A 19,307-nucleotide genomic window follows, 5' to 3' on the forward strand; every position below is an offset into this window, starting at 1 on the left:
ATCCCCAGGTCATCCCGACACTGGAACCGGTGCTCTTACTCACTGAGCCACCTGGCCACCCCTACTCAACCTCTTTAAGCCTCAACTTCCTCATATCTAAAATGAGAGGATCAGACTAGCTGTAGCTCCAAATCTGTGTGGTCCTATGTAAGTTAGTAGTAGTTAGTACTCCACATCTCCACATCTGGATTTTCCCATGTGTAGCACGTGATGCACGTTCCTTCAAGAAATCAGGGTTGAATGACCCACACAGTTCTTCCTGCTCCTTATTGGGAATCAGGGTCTGTGTGTATGAAAAGCAAAACTTTTTTCATGTCCTCTTCCTTTTATCTTTTCAGTGAACTTCCGCCCAATTCTACCTTGACGTGGGAAGAAGTATGTCGGCCCTGGGTCCCTGGCTCACGAAAACTGATGGCTACGCTGAACTGTGATGCCTTGAGACACGTGTATGGGGAGCTTGAGCTAGAGATTCAGAGGAGGCGATAGACATAAACTTGCAAGGGAGAAGGTGGAAACAGCTTCTCCATGTCTCAGTTAAGAAATTCTGATGCAAAGATAGGCCAGCTCTTCTTATATCTTAGGTGCTAGCACATTACATGTTCCAGAAGGCAAGGTCAAGAAGGAAAGGGACTGGTATGCATTTGATATCCCCACTGAGAAGCTGTCTACTACACTTTTCCAAATTCCGCCTCCTCAGTCTGGAGGTGCAAGCAGACAGGCTGGAGAGATCTTGAATAATTCCAGTTTCTAAAGTGTTCCGAGCATTCACTTTAATTAAGCTCTAATTAAGCTCTAATAGCTCATCAAACTAAAAGTTATCATTTATCATGGCAAACGGCTCCAATTCCATTAATCAGAGGGATTTTCTAACCCAAGTAATTTGCCCGTGACCTGATTTGATTTCATACAAGATTTCCAGTGCCTAGGGAAGTAAATCTACAAATGAACAGAGAAAGACCCTCCAAAAAGACCCCCCACCTTGTTCTTTTTGTGCTTTCTGTTCATCAATGTTTCTCGCTGCCTCCCACAGGTCACAGCTACATTATCTATATGAGTTATGGAAGGAGAAGGTCTTCCCAAAAGTCTCAGAGGAACTGCCTGCCAAATTTCACAGATTTACTGTGTGAAAAGATGTGGCCCCATCTTAACAAATTACATTTATGAGGAGTGTAATCACCTAAGAGATGAGGAAGCAAAGGCACCATTCAGCCCTTTTAAAACAAGACAGTTTTATGGTGCATTTGATAGGAGATGTCAGACTGTGGCCTCATGCACAGGGGCCCTTTAGCTCCTAGAGTTAATGAAGTATGGCTATAAAGTACTAAGACAGGTTTGTGTAGTGTGTGGAATCTGTCTCACTACTTTAAGTTCACACTTTGTCTATATCTCCTGAATCATTCACCTCCCCCAAAATTCAGGCCCTAGAAATCCCTTAGAGTCAAATCAAATAGGCTGATGCTGTGAAGGGAGTGGTGAGTTTGGTGACTGAGCATAGATGGATAAGGATTGATACCTACCAAATCTCTCCAGACACCTGTATCTTTCATGCAGTAACTTCAGCTAGTACTCACATTTACTCAGTCTTGCAAATGGTCTCTACCTCTGTGATGCTTTCAGGAAAATGATAAAGAATGTTTCATTCTTTCATTTTATTCCAGTTGGGCCAGTGGTTATTTGCAATGCTGGTTTATGTTAATAGTCTACCAAAATGCCCAAGAGAACAGTCTGGATCATATATCAGACTATGATTCTTATCGAAGCTGTACAGCAGGATAGAGAAGGGAAGTGGGAGTGGGGAGATCATACAGGACAGAATTGCATGCCCTGGTGCATATGGCCACTACTGCTGGAAAGTTGGGCCTTGGATGCCCTTCCTAGGCACCTAGACATAAGTCCTACAAGAGCGTTAATTAATCAATGCTAAGGCTTTTTTAAATCGCTTTTATTAAGCAGTCTCAAAAGCTGCTACTGGATCTTTTGGTAACCAAGTTTCTAAAAGTTTTTGCTATACTATAGACCAGTTTGACTTTGTATGCTGTTACTCATCTGCATGTTCTAATTAACCAGAATGTAACGGAAACTTAAAATAAAGTTTATCTGATTACACTTGCATGCAGCACAAGGGCTCCTCGTTTTATTTCAAAGGCAGCAGACCACTGACTGGGTGGCTCCTGCCTCAGTCATAGAAGTCTGTCTGACAGCAGTCTGCAGTGAGTGCAAGCTACTTTAGTGGTAAGAGCCAAAAGACCTGGGTTTGCTTCCTGGCTCTGCCCCCGTGTGACTATGGGCATGTCTCGGCATCTCTCTGTGCCTCACTTTATACATTTGGTAAATGAGAGTATTGAACTAAAAAACCTCCAAGATTGCAGCTGTATTTAGAAGCTATGATCCTATAAGTCTTCTTAAGGTTGGGGTGGGTGAGTGGGGGCATGTTCTTTTCAAGAACATCATAAAACAAGAGTAGACACCGTTAACCATTGTTTCCCTTGTTGGGATCCCAACAACTTCATTTATTAAAAGAGGAAAGACATAAATCAAGGACAGAGCACAGCAACACTCATCAGAATTAATAGAGGGGCACAAGAAAAATTTCTCAAAAGTGAGACAATGTGGGGTGGCTAGGTGGTGCAGTAAATAGAGCATTAGCCCTGGAGTCAGGAGGATCTGAGTTCAAATCTGGCCTCAGACACTTAACACAAAAAAACTAGCCACGTGACCTTGGGCAAGTCGCTTAACCCCAATTGCCCTCAAAAAAAATTGTGAAACAATGAACTGGTAAACCACTGCCAACAATGAAACCAACAAAATGAACACTAGCAGAAGTCCAAGCCCATTTGCTAGCACCCATTTGATGCTACTGGCCAAAAGTATAACTAGGTATCGTTATAACAAAAGTATAACCAGTTTGATGCTACTGGCCAAAAGTATAACTAGGGTGGGACCAAGGGACTTTCTCCCAGGGTGCCAAATTTAGAGGACACTTGTGACATAGAAACAAGAGATTTCCAAAAACATAGAAACAATTGAGTTTGATGGCCAGTTAGCAAGAATAATTAAAATGGCAAATTATTAAAATAGAATGAATTCTTTCCCCCTCTCCATCCTGCTCTTCCTACCCCTTCATTTGTTTGGATCTATTTAACAGTATCTTGATTTCTCATGAAGTCCTTAGCTTCCATTTGCTCCAATCTAATTCTGAAGCAATGATTCTCTTCATTGAGTTTTTGAGATTCTTTTTCCATCAGGCAAATTCGGCTTTTTAAGGCATTCTTCTCCTCATTGCCTTTTTGGGCCTCCTTTGCCATTTGAGTCAGTCTGTTTTTTAAGGTATTATTTTCCTCAGTCAGGCTGTTGACTCTCATTTCATAATTTTCTTGAATTGTTCTCATTTCTCTTCCCAATTTTTCCTCCACTTCTCTTATTTGGTTTTCAAAATCTTTCTTAAGGTCCTCTATGGCCTGTAACCAGCTTGTATTTTCCTTTGAAGCTTTTGGTGCAGGAGTTCTGACTTCACTGCTTTCCTCCTGTTCCATGCTTTGCTCCTTTTTGTCCCCAAAATAAGAGTGTATTGTTGGAATCTTCTGTCTGCTTTGTTTCCTTTGCCTGCTCATTTTGCCACTCTATTACTTGACTTATGGGCTTTTTGCCACAGTAGGACTCTGCCACCAGACAGGGGAGCTTTCATCCCAAATGCTGGGGTTTTCTCAGCTGCCGGAGGTATTAGATGGACCTCTCTGAGGTCTCCACACACTCTGGCAAGCTGGACGCACACCCCAGAACCTCCACCCTAGACTGCAATCTAGATCCAAGCAGGTTAAAGTAAGAGCAATTACCCCTCAGACTGGTACTTGGTCCCCCTACATTCTGCAGGCCAAGAGTTGAAGCTGCCACATGGCGCTGGCTGGCTGTGCCAGAGTCTCAGCAGCTTTTCGCCCTGGGGGTAAAAGCCACACACTCCCACTTACTGAGTCCCAAAGTCCAGACTGCACTGACCTCTCACTTCGTCCTTTGTGTCTATGTGTTGATAAATCTGGAAATGGCCACAACTGCTGCTGATCTGGAGTCCCTCTGGCCAGCGGCTGGTCAGGCCCGCCCTGGGGCTAAAGCCTCGGTGTGGTGCTGGGCTCTGCTCCCAGAGCACTGCGCTGGATTCCTGCCGGCCTGCCAGGCTGTCCTCAGTGGGAGGTTAGCTTCTCTGTGTCATTTTGTGGGTTCTGCAGCTCCAAAGTTGGTTTAGAGTCCTCTTTTTACATGGATTGGGGAGGGTGGAAGTCGGAGCCACGGGAAGGTCGTGCTTCTACTCTGACATCTTGGCTCCGCCCTTCCCACCCCTTCAGAAGACCTTGGAAAAACTTTAATTTAGAAAGGCGAGGTCTGGGGGCGGCCAGGTAGCATAGCGAGTAAGAGCACCGGCTCCAGTGTTGAGAAGACCTGGAGATCGAATCCCGGGCTCAGACACTTAGCACCCACCCAGAAACACCTGGCCGTGTAACTTTGAGCAAGTTACTTAACCCCAATTGCTTTAAAAAAAAAAAAAAAAAAAAGAAAGAAAGGCGAGGTTTATCCATGGCAATATACAGTATATTATAAATATTCACATATAGGATTTGTTGAGGGGGAAGACAAGGCAATGTGGCCTAGCAAGGAAAAAAGAAGGATCCAAATCAGGAAGATTTGGTTCCAAGGTCTGCCCCTACCCCTGATACATACATACAAATAGAACCTTTCAGTGTTGTAGGCAACCCTCTAATGGAGGGTAGAAAGACTTCCAGTGAAGTCACAGGTCCCTTCCCTATCCCTTAATGAGAAAATGAAGTTTCCTCCCGTATCAGTCTATAAATTAGAGCTAACTTTTGCATTGGCTTTTGTTCCCTTAATCTTCTGCCTGATATTGAAAACAGGGATTGACAAACTACAGAACTGGGGCCATACAAAAAGGCTGCATTTGATCTGTGGGGCTCTATTTTGTCACCCCATCTTAAAAGAATCATTTGTATGTAGTTTCCATAAAACTCTGATAATGCAAAAGGATTAAGGGAACAAAGTATGCACCAAGCCCACTAAATCCCTCCCAACACTAATAAAAGTTTAACATTTTCAGGGGGAAAAAAGAGTACAGAAAACCCAGAGAGTGTCTAACCTTTGCCATTCTCCACTCCATCCTTAAGAACTAATGCTAGACCTTAGCAGGTGCCAGATCGCAAAGACCAATAAGGCTTTCCCATTTTATTCTTAGCCATTTTCTTCTCAATATTACTGCCTCTAATTATCTGATCATCTAATACTAACTCACATTTCTCTAGCTCTTTAAAGTTTACAGAAAACTTCCCTCACTACCACCATGTGAGGTAAGTAGTTCAACTATTGCTATCCATATTTTACAGATGAGGAAGCAGCCCCCATACAAGGAAGTGACATGCCCCAAATCACATAGCGAGCCAGGGGGAGAACTGAGATTTGAACCCAGGTCTCCAACTCCCCTGACCCCAAGGACTTCATTCTTTCTCCTATGTAATAGTCTCTCTTGTTGCAATCCTTGCTATTGCTGATTATGTTATATTAGGACAAATAACTTTTGGCTTATTGGAAGAGGAGCTCACATCTATCAGATAACAGATACATTAGAGCTTTGGAAGACAAATGGGAATAACAACTTGAAGTCAGAGAGTAAAGTTCTTCTGAGGGTCTCCAGATTTCCTAGTCACTCAATCAGGTGGTTTAAGGGTGATCACCATCCACATTAGGCATCTGCCTGCTTATTTTATCATCAACTACTCCAAAGCATCCAGAATAAAGTTGAGAGTAAAGAAAAGCAGTTGGGAAGCTACACAGTCCCATTAAAAAACAAGAGGTCCTATCTGCTCTCTGCTGTGTAGCTGGAGTTGAGTGGTATGTTTGATCCTAATTTGTTTTTTTTTTTTTTGCCTTCTATATTTATATGTTAGACACAGAAGACTGAGCTAATACGTTGTTTCCCTGTCTTGGTCACAACCAGGAGTTCAATATTTATGACTCCAATAACGAAATCTGCCTTATATGCGGATCGTTAAGAATGCTTGATATTTTCAATAACACCACAATTAACTCTATTGAGTGCACAATTCTGAAAACCCATACAGATCAACAAAATGTTATTATTGACTCAAATTGAAAAAGAAGAAGAATGCAATAACACTTTCTGAGGAAAAGCAACAGCAGGCCTTAACTATATCTTCTCTAGCAAAATGAAACAAACAGTGGAGGCCATTAGCTGAGTAATTTGAACTCATAGGCCTGCTTTTGAATTTTCTGTATCATGGAGATGCTATGTGTGCACATCCTTGCCTCTGCCTAGTTACTAGCCTTGTGTCATCTACCACATGAAGGATTGTGAGAACTCCTTTCAGCAGCAAAGTTACAAATTTATTTATAATTTAGTAGAGAATTACTACACAAGATAATTTCCTGAAGCTCAGAGCAATTAAGAATCACATCATCCACTATTATGCTATAAGAAATGACCAGCAGGATGCTTTCAGAAAAACCTGGAAAGACTCACATGAACTGATAGAAAGTGAAGCGGGAGGAATAGGAAACCATTGTAAACAGTAACATGCTATGATCAACTCTAAATGACTTAGCTCTTCTCAGCAATACAATGATCCAAGACAATTCCAAAGAAGTCATGATGAATAATGCTATCCACTTCCAGAGAATGAATTGATGGAGTCTGAGTGCAGATTGAAGCATACAATGTTTTGCTTTATTTTTCTTGAGGGTTTTTTGGTCAGTTTTTTCTTTAACAATATGATTAATATGGAAATATATTTTATATGTCTGCAAACATATAACCCATATTAAATTGATTTCCTTCTCAAGGAGTGGGGAGGGGAGGAAGAGAGGGAGAGAATTTGGAACTATATATATATATATATATATATATATATATATTTTTAAGTATGTTAAAGAGGCAGCTAGGTCGAACAGTGGCACTAGCTCTGGAGTCAGGAGGACTTGAGTTCAAATTTGGCCTCAGACACTAGCTATGTGAACCTGGGCAAGTCACTTAACCCCAATTGCCTCCCCCCCAAAAAAAACCATAAACAAACAAAAAGAATGTTAAAAAATTGTTTTTACATGTAATTGGGAAAAATATTTAACAAACCAAAGAACCATATTATCATTCCAGAATTGGAAAGGAACTCAAAGGCTTTCTAATGCAATCACCTCATTTTTTCCAGATAAGATATTGAGGCTCAAGGAAGTCAAGTGACTTGCCCAGGGTCTCACAGCTAATTGATATTGGTGGCAAAAATCTAGGTGTTTTTGAGTACAAACACAGAAATCTATCCACTATGATATGCTGTCTCTTGTGTCATCTACTAGGTATTTTAATTTCAAGAATTCCTCTGTCCAAAAGACAAGGACAAAGAATACTCTGTATTCCACCCAGGGCTTAGCGACCTTTTAGTACTCAATAAATGTTAAATCAAAATTAATTATAAAGGACTTACTGCATTTGCATCTTGAAAAGACACAGATCAGACATTCAGGTATCCAACAGAATGATATGTTAATCATTATTGTTATTAAAATTTATTGAGCCCTGACAGCAGGCTCAGCCCCATATTGAATCTAGAGAAGGAAGGCATGATGCCGAGCCAAGTAGTCAAATGAAAGATTGGTGCTGGAACTACCAGACATTCCAAGATGAGGCCATATTCTCCTGAAAACCCAAGCTTTTGGTCCCTTATTTTCTTTCTGTGTTGGCTCAGGAAGTTCTGTATTTCATTTTTATTATTAGTTTCATAAGTCCTTTTCCTACTTAACTGTGGACTGTGGAGTACTATTTCTTGGCAGAATATTATTCCTCTAGATCCACACCTTCATTGTCCAACTGATGGCCTGGTTATTAGAAGACTATTGAAGAACAGCTAGGTGGTACAGTTCAAATCTGACCTCAGATATTTACTAGCTATGTGACCTTGGGCAAGTCACTTAACCTCAATTGCCTAAAAAAAAAAAAAAAGAATTAGTGCAAAGAGTCCTGGATAGAAATTTAAGAGACTTAGGCTTCAGTCCCAGCTCTGCAACTATAGTATCTCCAATAACTTCTTTCCCTTTTTATTTTCCTTATCTGTAAATTGAAAGAGTTGTACTAGATAATCTCTATGGTTCTTTTTCTAGTTCTACTGATCTAAGAAGGAAAGAAGGAAGAAAATAAGCCTTTATTAAGTACCTACTATGTTCTAGGAACTGTGCTAAGCACTTCCCAAAGATTATCTCATTTAATATTCACAACAGCCCTGGAAAATAGGTGCTCTTATTTTGATCATTTTATAGTTGAGGAAACTGAGGCAGACAGAAATGAAATGACTTGCCCAGGGTCACACAGCTATCAAGTATCTGAGGTGTGTGTGTTGGGGGGGGGGGGAGAGGAATATGCCTTCCTCAAGGCCACAAGGGAGGTAGTCTCAACCAGGATTCATTTAGGAAAGATGTAAGTACCTACTCCATGCAATTCACAGTTTGGGGCCCTTAGAGAAATAATAGGCCAAGGAAAATCATAAATATCATGAAGCCAAAATACAAGGCAAGTCCATATGGAATGATGGGTCTAAATGGAATGACCAGAAAGCCAGTAACAGTGCATACTCTTTGACCTAGCAATACTGCTACTGTCTATATACCAAAGCGATTAAAGAAAAACAAACAGACACATATGTACAAAAACATCTACGGCAGCTCTTTTTGTGATGTTAAAGAATCAGAAACAGAGAAGATGCTCACAAATTAGGGAATTCTAAACAAGTTATGGCTATGAATATGATGGAATGCTATTGTGTTGCAAGACATGATGAAGAGATGGTTTCAGAAAAACCTGGGAAGATATATGAAATGGTACAAAATGAGGTGAAGAGAATTAGGAGAAAAATCTGCACACTAACAACAATAAGATTAATATGATCAATTGCAAAAGACTTAGTAATTATGAACAATATGATTATCCACCACAGCTCCAAAGGACTCACGATGTGACCATCTCTACATAGAGAACTGATGGACCCAGAGTGCAGATAGAAGCTTGTTTTTTGGCTTTATTTTTCTGACAACCTCCCACTCCCAAACATGGTTAATGCAGAAATGTTTGCATGACTTCATATGTATAATGGATATCATATTTCTTGTCTTCTCAATCAGTGGGGGAGGGGTAGAAGGAGGAATAGAATTTGGAACTGAGAATAAAAATAAAATTTCTAAATAAAAAAGAAAGTCAGTAAGAGTAACCAGGAATTACTCAGAACCGCACATAGAAACAGGAGTCTACACCAAGAGAACAACCAAGCACAGTGAATGTTCCTATGTGACTTCCTTTTATGGAAATACTGGGTAGGTTAACCTCCATGCACATCTTCAAAGGCAACAAATGAGGGCTGTGGCAGTCAGGGATGGGGCAACCTTTGAGAAAATAGCTTCAGTAGAATGGTTGAAAAAACCAACAAATTGCAAAGGGTTGGGGGATAAGAGAGAATTAAAGAACTAGAATCAGCAAGACTAAGTGGCTCCTTCTAGAATTACCACAGTGAAAGAAGACATTGGGTAGTACCTTGAGTGGTGGGCCAGAACAGGTTTATCATTTTTGGTTTGGTTTTCTTTAGAACTGGGAAAATGTAGGTGTGTGTTTATGCATAGGAGAAAGATTTTAAATATAGAGGCTAAAGTTCTGAGATGGAAAATGGAAAATAGATGGGGAAGGGGGAATGAGAAGGAATTAAATCAAAGGCAGTGGGTGAGGGGGCAGGGAGAGATCACAAGATCACAGATGTAGAGTTGGAAGTGACTTCAGAGGTCATTGAGTTCAATCCCCTTCGTTTAGCAGATGAGTATAACCAGAGGTTAAGGGACTTGTCCAGGGTCCACTAGTAAATGTCTAAGGGAAGAGCCAAACCCCAATCTTCCCGACAAGTCCAAAGCTGTATCCACTGTACCATGCTTACCTACAAAATGAGAATAGGATGGAAGGAGGAGTAGAGATGGATAAAAATACAGATACATTTTAAAATGAGGAGGATGAGAGTTAAGGATGCTCCCATTCTGTCATTTTCCCATCTGGAAAACCAGATAACTACAGCAAGGGTTCTTTAACAGTCCTTATGGGAACAAAGGGGAAACTAATGCCCTTCAAGCATCAGACCAGATGAGTAACTTGAACTGAGCCTAAAGAGATCATAGCTTTCCAAAGCAACTTTGACTCGGTATGAGTTCCTTAACAATCTCTATATAAACTTATACAATTTGGTTGAGTGTCACTGTGATTTGCTTTGCTACAAACAGAAGAGGGTTTAAGAACTTCAGGGCGGGGCGGCCAGGTAGCACAGTGAGTAAGAGCACCAGCCCCAGAGTCGGGATGACCTGGGATTGAATCCGGGCTCAGACACTCAGCACCCACCCAGAAACACCTGGCCGTGTAACCTTGATCAAGTTACTTAACCCCAATTGCTTAGGGGCGGCCAGGTGGCTCAGTGAATAAGAGCATCGGCCCCAGAGTCGGGATGACCTGGGATTGAATCTGGGCTCAAATATTTAGCACCATACCCAGAAATAACTGGCTGTGTAACCTTGAGCAAGTTACTTAACCCCAATTGCTTAAAAAAAAAAAAAACTTCAGGGCAACCTTTCTAAACAACTCTTTTGTCTAGTAAATTAAGGAATAATTCTTAAAAGAGTGCTGCTATATGTGGCTTCTCCATAAAGAGGTCTGGTCACTTTATGGTAAAGGACTCTTATTCACTTACTATCATCACCCTGACTATCACCATTACCTGGGACTTTTCATTAGTCTTTATAAATCAAATCCTTGTTTCCTAACTATCTAGTAGGCTTCAGTGCTAACCTGAGCACCATACATCATTAAATAGCACAGGATTCTGGATCAGGATAACTTCTCCCACAGCCCTTAACCCCATCAACTGTCTATGCTGGTATGGGTGTTGGTGTGGGTCTGGATGTGTTTAGTGCAAGGAAGTTTAGATGAAAAGCAATAACTCACCCAGAGATGACTTTAATAAACCTTATTGCTACTCACAAGGGAAGGAGGAAAATAGCTATTATGAGGAACAGTCTCAATGTATGGCCTCTGTGCTGGCAGTGAATAGCACATAGTGATAGAGTGGGAGGGATTTCATTCCTTGGTCAAAGGCTGGAGCCCCTTAGGGTTCAAACTGATATTTCATTTCAGACAAGCGTCAGTATAATACCAATGGAAGGCTGACCTGTTAACCATAGGACAAATAAAATGAAAGTATTTTCTAAATTATGGCAGCTAGGTGGCACTCATCTTGAAATCAGGGAGACCCATCTTCATAAGTTCAAATCCAGCCTCAGACACTTGCCATGTGACCCTGGGCAAATCACTTACCCTCTTTGCCTCAGTTTCCTCATCTATAAAATGAACTAGAGAAGGAAATGGCAAACCATTCTAGTATCTTTGCCAAGAAAACCCCCCAAATAGGGTCACAAAGAGCAAGGCACGACTGAAATGACTGAAAATTTTCTAAATTACATAATAGCTTTTATTCCCATGTGCCGGCCCCTGTGCTAAGCACTGGGGGTACAAAGAAAAGCAAAGGACAGCCCTTGCCTTTAAGGAGCTCACAATCTAACTTGAGAAGTCATAAGGAAACAAATATGTGTTATATGTACATATATAGTTTATGTATCTTTTTATATGTTTGTACATACATATACGCACATAGTATGTGTGTGTACACACACACACAAATATATGACAAATAGGAAATAATTAACAGAGGGAAGGCACCAGGATTAAGAGGGATTGCAAAAGGCTCCCTGTAAATGGTGAATTTTAACTAGGACTTGAAGAAACCAGATGAGGAAGGAGAAAATTCCAGGCATGGGGGACAGAGTGAAAATGTCAGGTGATAGAATGTGTTATGTGAGGAACAACAGAGATGTTGTCACTGGATCAAAGATTGTAAGGTATAAGAAGACTAGAAAGGTGTGGGGGGGCGGGGTGAAGGGGAAGAGGTTATAAAGGGCTTTGAGTGCTAACCAGAGGCTTTTGTATTTGATCCTAAAGGTGAGGGGGAACAGGGCCTGACATGGTCACACCTGTGCTTTAAGAATATCACTTTGGCAGCTGAATGGAGAGTGGACTGCAGTGAGGAGACACTTGTAGCAGGCAGACCAACCACTACTCTTTTTTTTTTTTTTTGCCATGCTTATACCTTGGTAGAGTAAGAGACTGCTTTTTTTTTTTTTTTAAGCAATCGGGGTTAAGTAACTTGCTCAAGGTTACACAGCCAGTTATTTCTGGGTGTGGTGCTGAGTCCGGATCAAATCTGAGCCCGGATTTGATCCAGGTCATCCCAACACTGGAGCCAGTGCTCTTACTCGCTGAGCCACCTGGCCGCCCCTCCAACCACTACTCTTCCAGTAATCTAGGCATGAGGTGTTGAGGACCTGTACCTGTGTGGTAGCAGTATCAGAAGATAGAAAGGGGTGCATTTAAGATATTTTGTAAAATGCCTTGGCTACAGATTGGATATGGAGGTGAGAGATAATGAGGAGCTGGTTGTAAGCCTAGGGGGCTGGGAGAATGTTGGTACATTTGACAGCAATAGGAAAGTTTGGAAAAGGAGAAAGTTTAGGGGGAGAGATAATAACTTCAGTTTTGAACATGTTGGGTTTAAGAAGTATTAAATTTGAAATTCAACAACAACAAAAAATTGAGACATCTGTAAAGCAGTTGGAGATGTGAGACTAGAGGTCAGCAGAGATTCAAGGTAAATGAGCCGATCTGAGACTCATCAGCATAGAGATGATAACTAAATCGATGGTATCCAATGTAGTGCTGTTGTACTTGAAAGTGAAGGAGCGTAGAAGAATTAGAAGAGGACAAAGCACTATGGGACGTCAGCAGTTAGTGAGTATGACCTGGATGAAGATCTAGCCAATTAAACTAAGAAGGAGTGGTCAGAGAGAGATGGAGACTGAGGAGCACTGGTCCTCTTGGACATGGATGCCTCCTCCCTTGGTTGAGGAGATGCCCAACCCTCGAGGATGGATGTGTACTGAGGTGATGTTCTATCTGTATAAAGTCTCTGCTCAGATTGAAACATGAGCTCTGAGTCAGCTCATTAACTCAAGACACACCATGAAAACAAACAACTCAGTACCCGAGACATTGATGACAGAAATGCTTTCTGTGACGGGGGACTAGATAGCAGTCAGGTGTCCTGTGTGCTGGGACTTGCAGAAGTCCTTAAGCCTTTGTAAATTTCCTTAGCCAAGAGTTCATAGACAGCAGAGGCAATTATACCAATCTGCAACATGCATGCTCCCTAAGATAGAGTATCTATTATCTATTTTATATAAACCCATTTTGGGGTATCTCATATACACTACATATTTGTTTTGTAGATATGTATATAGCTACATCAATATCTATATCAATATATGTACATATTGTCTCCCTTAATGGATTTAGTTCCTTGAGGCCAGAAACTGTTTCAGTTCCCTTGGGGTCCCCAGCCAGAATGCTGCATTCAGGTCTTGCTCCCTAGGTTTATAATCAGTGCCACATCCCCAGTCAGGCCACCGGACATTAGCCTATCTGGTGTTCTGCCTGCATATCCCCTTGTGATAACTAACCTGTAATTAAAAGCATACACAACAAAAAAGACTGGTATGCTGGCACTCATTGTCCTCCCAAAGGAGGATGGACAGTGGGATCATAAGATTCAGATCTTGGAGGAATCTCAAAGCCCATTTAATCTAATAACTTCATGTAATACATGAAACAGAAACCCAGAAAAATGTGCCTACAATTGCATAGCGATTATTACAGATGGCATTTGAAGAGACATCCTATGACTCCAGATCTTTCCATTACACTGTTAAAGATCACAATATACACTATTTCTTCTTCACTCTCCCTTAGGAATTTCTGTGGGGAAGCATAACAATATATTGAATTCTTTGAGTTCTAGATCAACTTTATTTCACATGGATGCCATGTCTTCCTTCTTTCCTTCCTCTCTCTCTCTGTCTCTGTCTCTCTCTCTGTCTCTGTCTCTGTCTCTCTCTCTGTCTCTGTTTCTCTCTCTCTGTCTCTGTCTCTCTGTCTCTCTCTGTCTCTGTCTCTCTCTCTGTCTCTGTCTCTCTCTGTCTCTGTCTCTGTCTCTCTGTCTCTGTTTCTCTCTCTCTGTCTCTCTGTCTCTGTCTCTCTCTGTCTCTGTGTCTCTCTCTGTCTCTGTCTCTCTCTGTCTCTCTCTCTCTCTCTCTCTCTGTCTCTCTCTCTCTCTCTGTCTCTCTCCCTCTCTGTCTCTCTCTCTTTCCATCTCTGTCCTTGTTAGAAGAGTAACTCACACTCAAATGTTGTCTATGTCTCCTGCAGATATCACTACAATGTTTTCTCTTGCCCTCCTCACCACTCAGCACTATTCTATGTTGGGCCTGCAACCAGGTTTTAAATTATATCTCTGATGTTCCTCACTAAGTATTGCATCTTGGCTGCTCCCCCTCTTTATTATTCCAGGGTCCTAGATGGAGTTCCCAATGGAACTGCTACCTCTTCTCCTTAAGTAGAAGAAAGGCTCTGCCATATGTTTTGATAAGTGGAATTTCCAGAGGTCTGAGGTATTCTGTTTGCATTAAAGAGTAGGGGTTTCAGGAAGGAATCAGAAAGCAAGATGAGGGTCTTGGTATTTGGGGCTGATAAAAGGCTATTTGGACTACTCTAGCAGGAGTTGGCACTGTGCTCAGTTTCCCCAAGATGAATGAGTTAATCAGTCCCCCTTACCTCTGAAGTTTGTAAGTCAAACCACATGCAGTCCCTTTGGCATAGATACAAAAGCAATGTACTCTTCTACTGAAGCCTGTCATCATCATCATCATCATCATCATCATCATCATCATGCTTTAAGATTTATGTCCCAGGGCTTTGGGCCATCATGATTGTTCAAGATCACAAAAATGGTTAAAAGTGCTATCCAACTGGTGATTAGCCTTGCGAGCTGTCATTCGTAGTGCCCATGGAGAACTAACACTTATATAGACTTGCACGTTTCCATGAATATATGTGTATACATATATACATACATATATGTGTTGTGTATAAAGTTTTATAGGGAAAGGGTCTTGAACAAGAAAAGAATAAGAACAAATCTTATTAATTAGAAACATGGCAAGTAAATATATATATGCATATAAGCATTCATTATACTTAACATAAATGTTTCTCCATTTGGTCTTTATCTGGTAACCAAAGGGAGAAAGAGGTCACTAAGAGAGAAAGAAAAGTGGAAGGGTGCCATAGAGAGGCTCCACCCACGTTGTACAGAGTCAGAATTGCTCCTGACTTCCATCCTTAAGCCAGAGCCATAGAACTAGAAAAATCATTGTGCAAGGACCATGAAAGAGAACTGGGTTTTAATGCATAATGGCTGCATGGGGAAGGTGGCACTTAATTTTCTTAACACCAGATGGAGCAAGAGAGTCTTCTGTTTTATAGGTAAAGCTGACCCCCCCCCTGACCCTCCCTGATATTTACACTGAATGCTTAGCATTCCAAAATGTTCTCTCACTTCTAATAGGTCCTAAGTGTCAAGATTTGTCTGGTAAGTAAAGAGAAGAGCACTAAATCAGAAGGCATGGTGAGCAACCTCTATGACCAAGATGACATTCATATTCCCACAGAGCATATGAGAAGTCAGTTCTGTGAGCAAGATCACCCGTCTAAATTTCCCCTTTCTACGCTTAGGTCTTTTGAGTTGTTTTCCATGAAATGGTAGCCCTATAGCTCTTTTCCAGGAACCACATACGCCTTATTCATAATACAAGGTGGCTGACTACTATTTTCACATTTATCAAAGCAAATGAGCATAGATCCAAGGTCTCAGAAAAATCAGAGCTAAAATAAATGATGGTGTGAGAGGAAAATGAATTTCTTATGGCCCAGAAGATAAGATCTATTCTTGTTCGATGCATATACTGCTGCCCTTGCTATTGGTCACATAAGCTAATGGGCCAGAGTAGACAGAGCTGGAAAATTTCTGAGAATGGGAAAGAAATGTCTTCAGGCCAACTGGTCTACCACATCATATTGTCTTCATGTCCTCTTAGACCAAACTGCAAATACTTAATTATGTCTCTTCCCTTTCCTTGGCTCCCAAAGGAAGCATTTTGGCCTCATTTCCCTCCTCCTGTTCACCTTCTCTCCCATTTTCCTTCTTTCATGCACATGAAAGAAGTTAGAGCCAGTGGCAAGACCTAAAATGGGGGTGGGATGCTTTAAAGTGGAGAGGGATGAACTAGCTAACCTTTAACACTTCTGCCAGTTTTAAGTCTATGAACCTATTTGTGTAGCATGACAAGAATTTAGGCATAGAGAAGAGAATGAGATAGGAATCCAGGTGCTATAAGAAGATACAAGGTATGTGGTGGGTAGGAGAGAGGGGCTTGATCACAATGCACAACTTAAGAACCCTGTTGCTAAAGTTAGGGTACAAGTGCAAAGGACTAACCTGAAAGCATGGTAATAATATAGAAGTAATAACGGAAATGATTAAACAACAATAACAATAGTAATGATAACTGACTTTATAGTTTACAAAGCTCTAAACTATAAAGTCAGTTATCATTATTGTACATTATAATATTTTATAGAATATAATACATTATAATATATAATGTTATATATTATATATAATATTTATATGTATTATTATACATTATTATATACATTATCTCATATGTGATCCCCATAATCATCCTGGTAAGCACATAGTATAAATATTATACCAGCTTTGTAGATGGGAAAACTAAAGCCAAACAGGGTAAATAATTTGTTCGAGACATCATAACTGATGCATACCAGAATCAGTTCTCAAACCAAGATATCTCTTAATTTCAAATCAAATTTTCTTTCCACTAGATCACAACAAACAGAAAGAGATTTAGATTTGAATTTAAGAAGGCAGAAGCAACAGCAAAATAGCAGTTATACTCTATTCTAAATAACTCTTTGCTATGCATGCCTTCCTTGGGGTTTGTGATAATGATATTTCTAACCTCTCTCCATGCAGTCCCACACCAACACCACTACTACGCCATGGTTTTATTACATTCACTTTGCATTCCCTATAATACTTTTTCATTTTACTCTCTTAAATATTAAAGGAAAGGAAAAACTCAAAGAGAACACATGGAAAATACACTTAAAGCATATAGGGGGGAAAGTCTTCACTGAGTGACCTACATCTGATACTCTTAGAATAGGTTGTATCATGGACCCCTTTGGCAGTCTGGTGAAACCTATGGACCCTTTTCAGAATAATGTTTTTAAATGCATAAAGTAAAATACACAAGATTACAAGGGAAACCAATATATTGAAGTATAGTTACCTAAATCATTTTTTGTTGTTTAAGTTTTCAGATCCTAAGTTAAGAAACCTTTTTAAAACCTCTCTACACAGAAGTTGTCTACCCCTAAGGCATTTACTTGGATTTCAGTAAGTAGAATCTCTGTTTAGCTTCAGTCCTGCAGGGTCCATAAATTGATTGCAACATGTTGGCAATTCTCACTTGAAGAAAATGCCCAGACTCCAAGTCTTTCTGCATAGTATAAAGCTTTTGCTGTCCTGTCTTTCCCACTGAATCTTATCACCTTGGATTTTTTTATGAATCTTGCTTTAGCCCATCAGTTGGGAAATGAATAAACAAGTTATGATATATGATTGATAGAATATTATTGTTCTGTAAGAAATGACAAGGAGGATGCTTTCAGAAAACCTTAGGAAGATTTATATGAACTGATGCAAAGTACACAGTAACAACAATATTATATGATGGGCAGCTGTGAATTATTTAGCTATGATCCAAGACAATTCCAGAGGGCTCATGATGAAAATATTACTCATCTCTAGAGAAAGAACTGATGGAGTCCGAATGCAGAGCAAAGTATATTTTTTAAAACTCTTTTCTGTCTCTTTTTTTAACAATTAATATGGAAATACATTTGGCATGACTGCACATGTATCATCTATATCAAATTGCTTGCCTTCTCAAGGAGGGAATAGGGAAGGGAGAGAGAGAATTTGGAACTCAAATTTTAAAAAACCAAATGTTAAGACTCATTATTCCACATAACTGGAAAAACAGTTTTTTTAATCTTCCTTTTAAAAAAAATATTCCCCCTAGGAAAATGATGCATCTAATCATTCTAATTTATGTGGGTTCCCACAACTATTTATCTGTGTTAGAGTTGTATGGATTTGTGGAAAATAGTTTACTTCTTGCCAACCTCTTCTCTCTTGCATTAAATCATTTAGAGTGTTTCATTTTTCTTGCCCTAATTTCCTCATTCTGTTCCTGTATAATTGTCTTGGGATTTCACTAAGCACTGGACTTGGATTTCATTGATGTGGGGACATCTAAGATGAGAAAATATCCTTTATCAATCAATACAGGTCAGCCTTTTCTCTGCAACTTATTGTCTTAGAGTTGTCTAAAGCTATGAGTGGTTGAGTGACTTGTCCAGGATCACACAGTTAGTATGTGTTAGAGGTAGGACTTGAACCCAGGTCTTCCTGGCTCCAGGCAGATTTTCCATTGAATACACCATGTTGCCTCTCAGGTTTCAAATGGGATTATGAACTTTGTCATTTTATATTAAACCTTGTAGTCATCAGAGCCTGTTAATGTGGCTCTCTTCTTAGTTACCCAGGTCCATAGTACTGCTGGGGCAGCCTACTATCTAAATACAGAGCTTATGAGTCCACAATGATGCTTCTTTTACTAGACCAAACAAGATGAGCATGAATTCATAGCAAATACTTTAAATGAAACATGGTAACAAGGCAATAAAAGGAATGAATCAGGTATTAAATAGTGTTGGCCATCTACAAATATATGTGCCTAAAAGCACCACTCTAGATTCTTGATTAAGCATTCAGTTTCCTCCAACCCAACAGGAGAGGGACAGATCAGCTTCTCACAGAAAGGTGTTAGGGAAATGTATACCAGTTCTGGAAAATTCTGTACTTCCTAGCATAGCATAATAGACTGTGAGTAGCACAAGCTGCCTGAATGTGGACCCAGCCAGTTGAGTAACTGAGCTCTCCCTCTCTCTCTGCTTCTCTCTCTCCTTCTGCCTCTCCTCCTCTCCAAAGGAAGGTAAATATTGATGGCCAAAAGCTGTCCAGTTAACTTGATGGCCAAAAGCTGTCCAGTTAACTTGAAGTTTACTGGCTAGATTGCTAGATTCCTTCCTTCCTTCCTTCCTTCCTTCCTTCCTTCCTTCCTTC

The 19,307-nt window shown here is 40.4% G+C and overlaps 1 protein-coding gene and 1 long non-coding RNA gene across 3 annotated transcripts in view; one reads left to right on the forward strand and one right to left on the reverse strand.

The window, feature by feature from the left end:
• F13A1 (coagulation factor XIII A chain) overlaps positions 1-2,116 on the forward strand; it is a 407,127-nt gene extending 405,011 nt beyond the window's left edge. For both annotated transcript variants that reach the window (XM_069103537.1, XM_069103536.1), the window contains one exon: positions 339-2,116. In XM_069103537.1, the coding sequence (XP_068959638.1) occupies positions 339-486 (148 nt within the window). In that variant the 3' untranslated portion in view covers positions 487-2,116. The remainder of the gene's footprint in view (positions 1-338) is intronic.
• Positions 1-19,307, reverse strand: part of LOC138173522 (uncharacterized) — a 117,025-nt gene that overhangs the window by 12,785 nt on the left and 84,933 nt on the right. The window lies entirely within an intron of this gene.

This window comes from Petaurus breviceps, unplaced genomic scaffold, assembly GCF_028583685.1.
Source record: "Petaurus breviceps papuanus isolate PSGF00001 unplaced genomic scaffold, PetGlider_PUasm1.0 582, whole genome shotgun sequence".
NCBI lineage: Eukaryota > Metazoa > Chordata > Mammalia > Diprotodontia > Petauridae > Petaurus > Petaurus breviceps.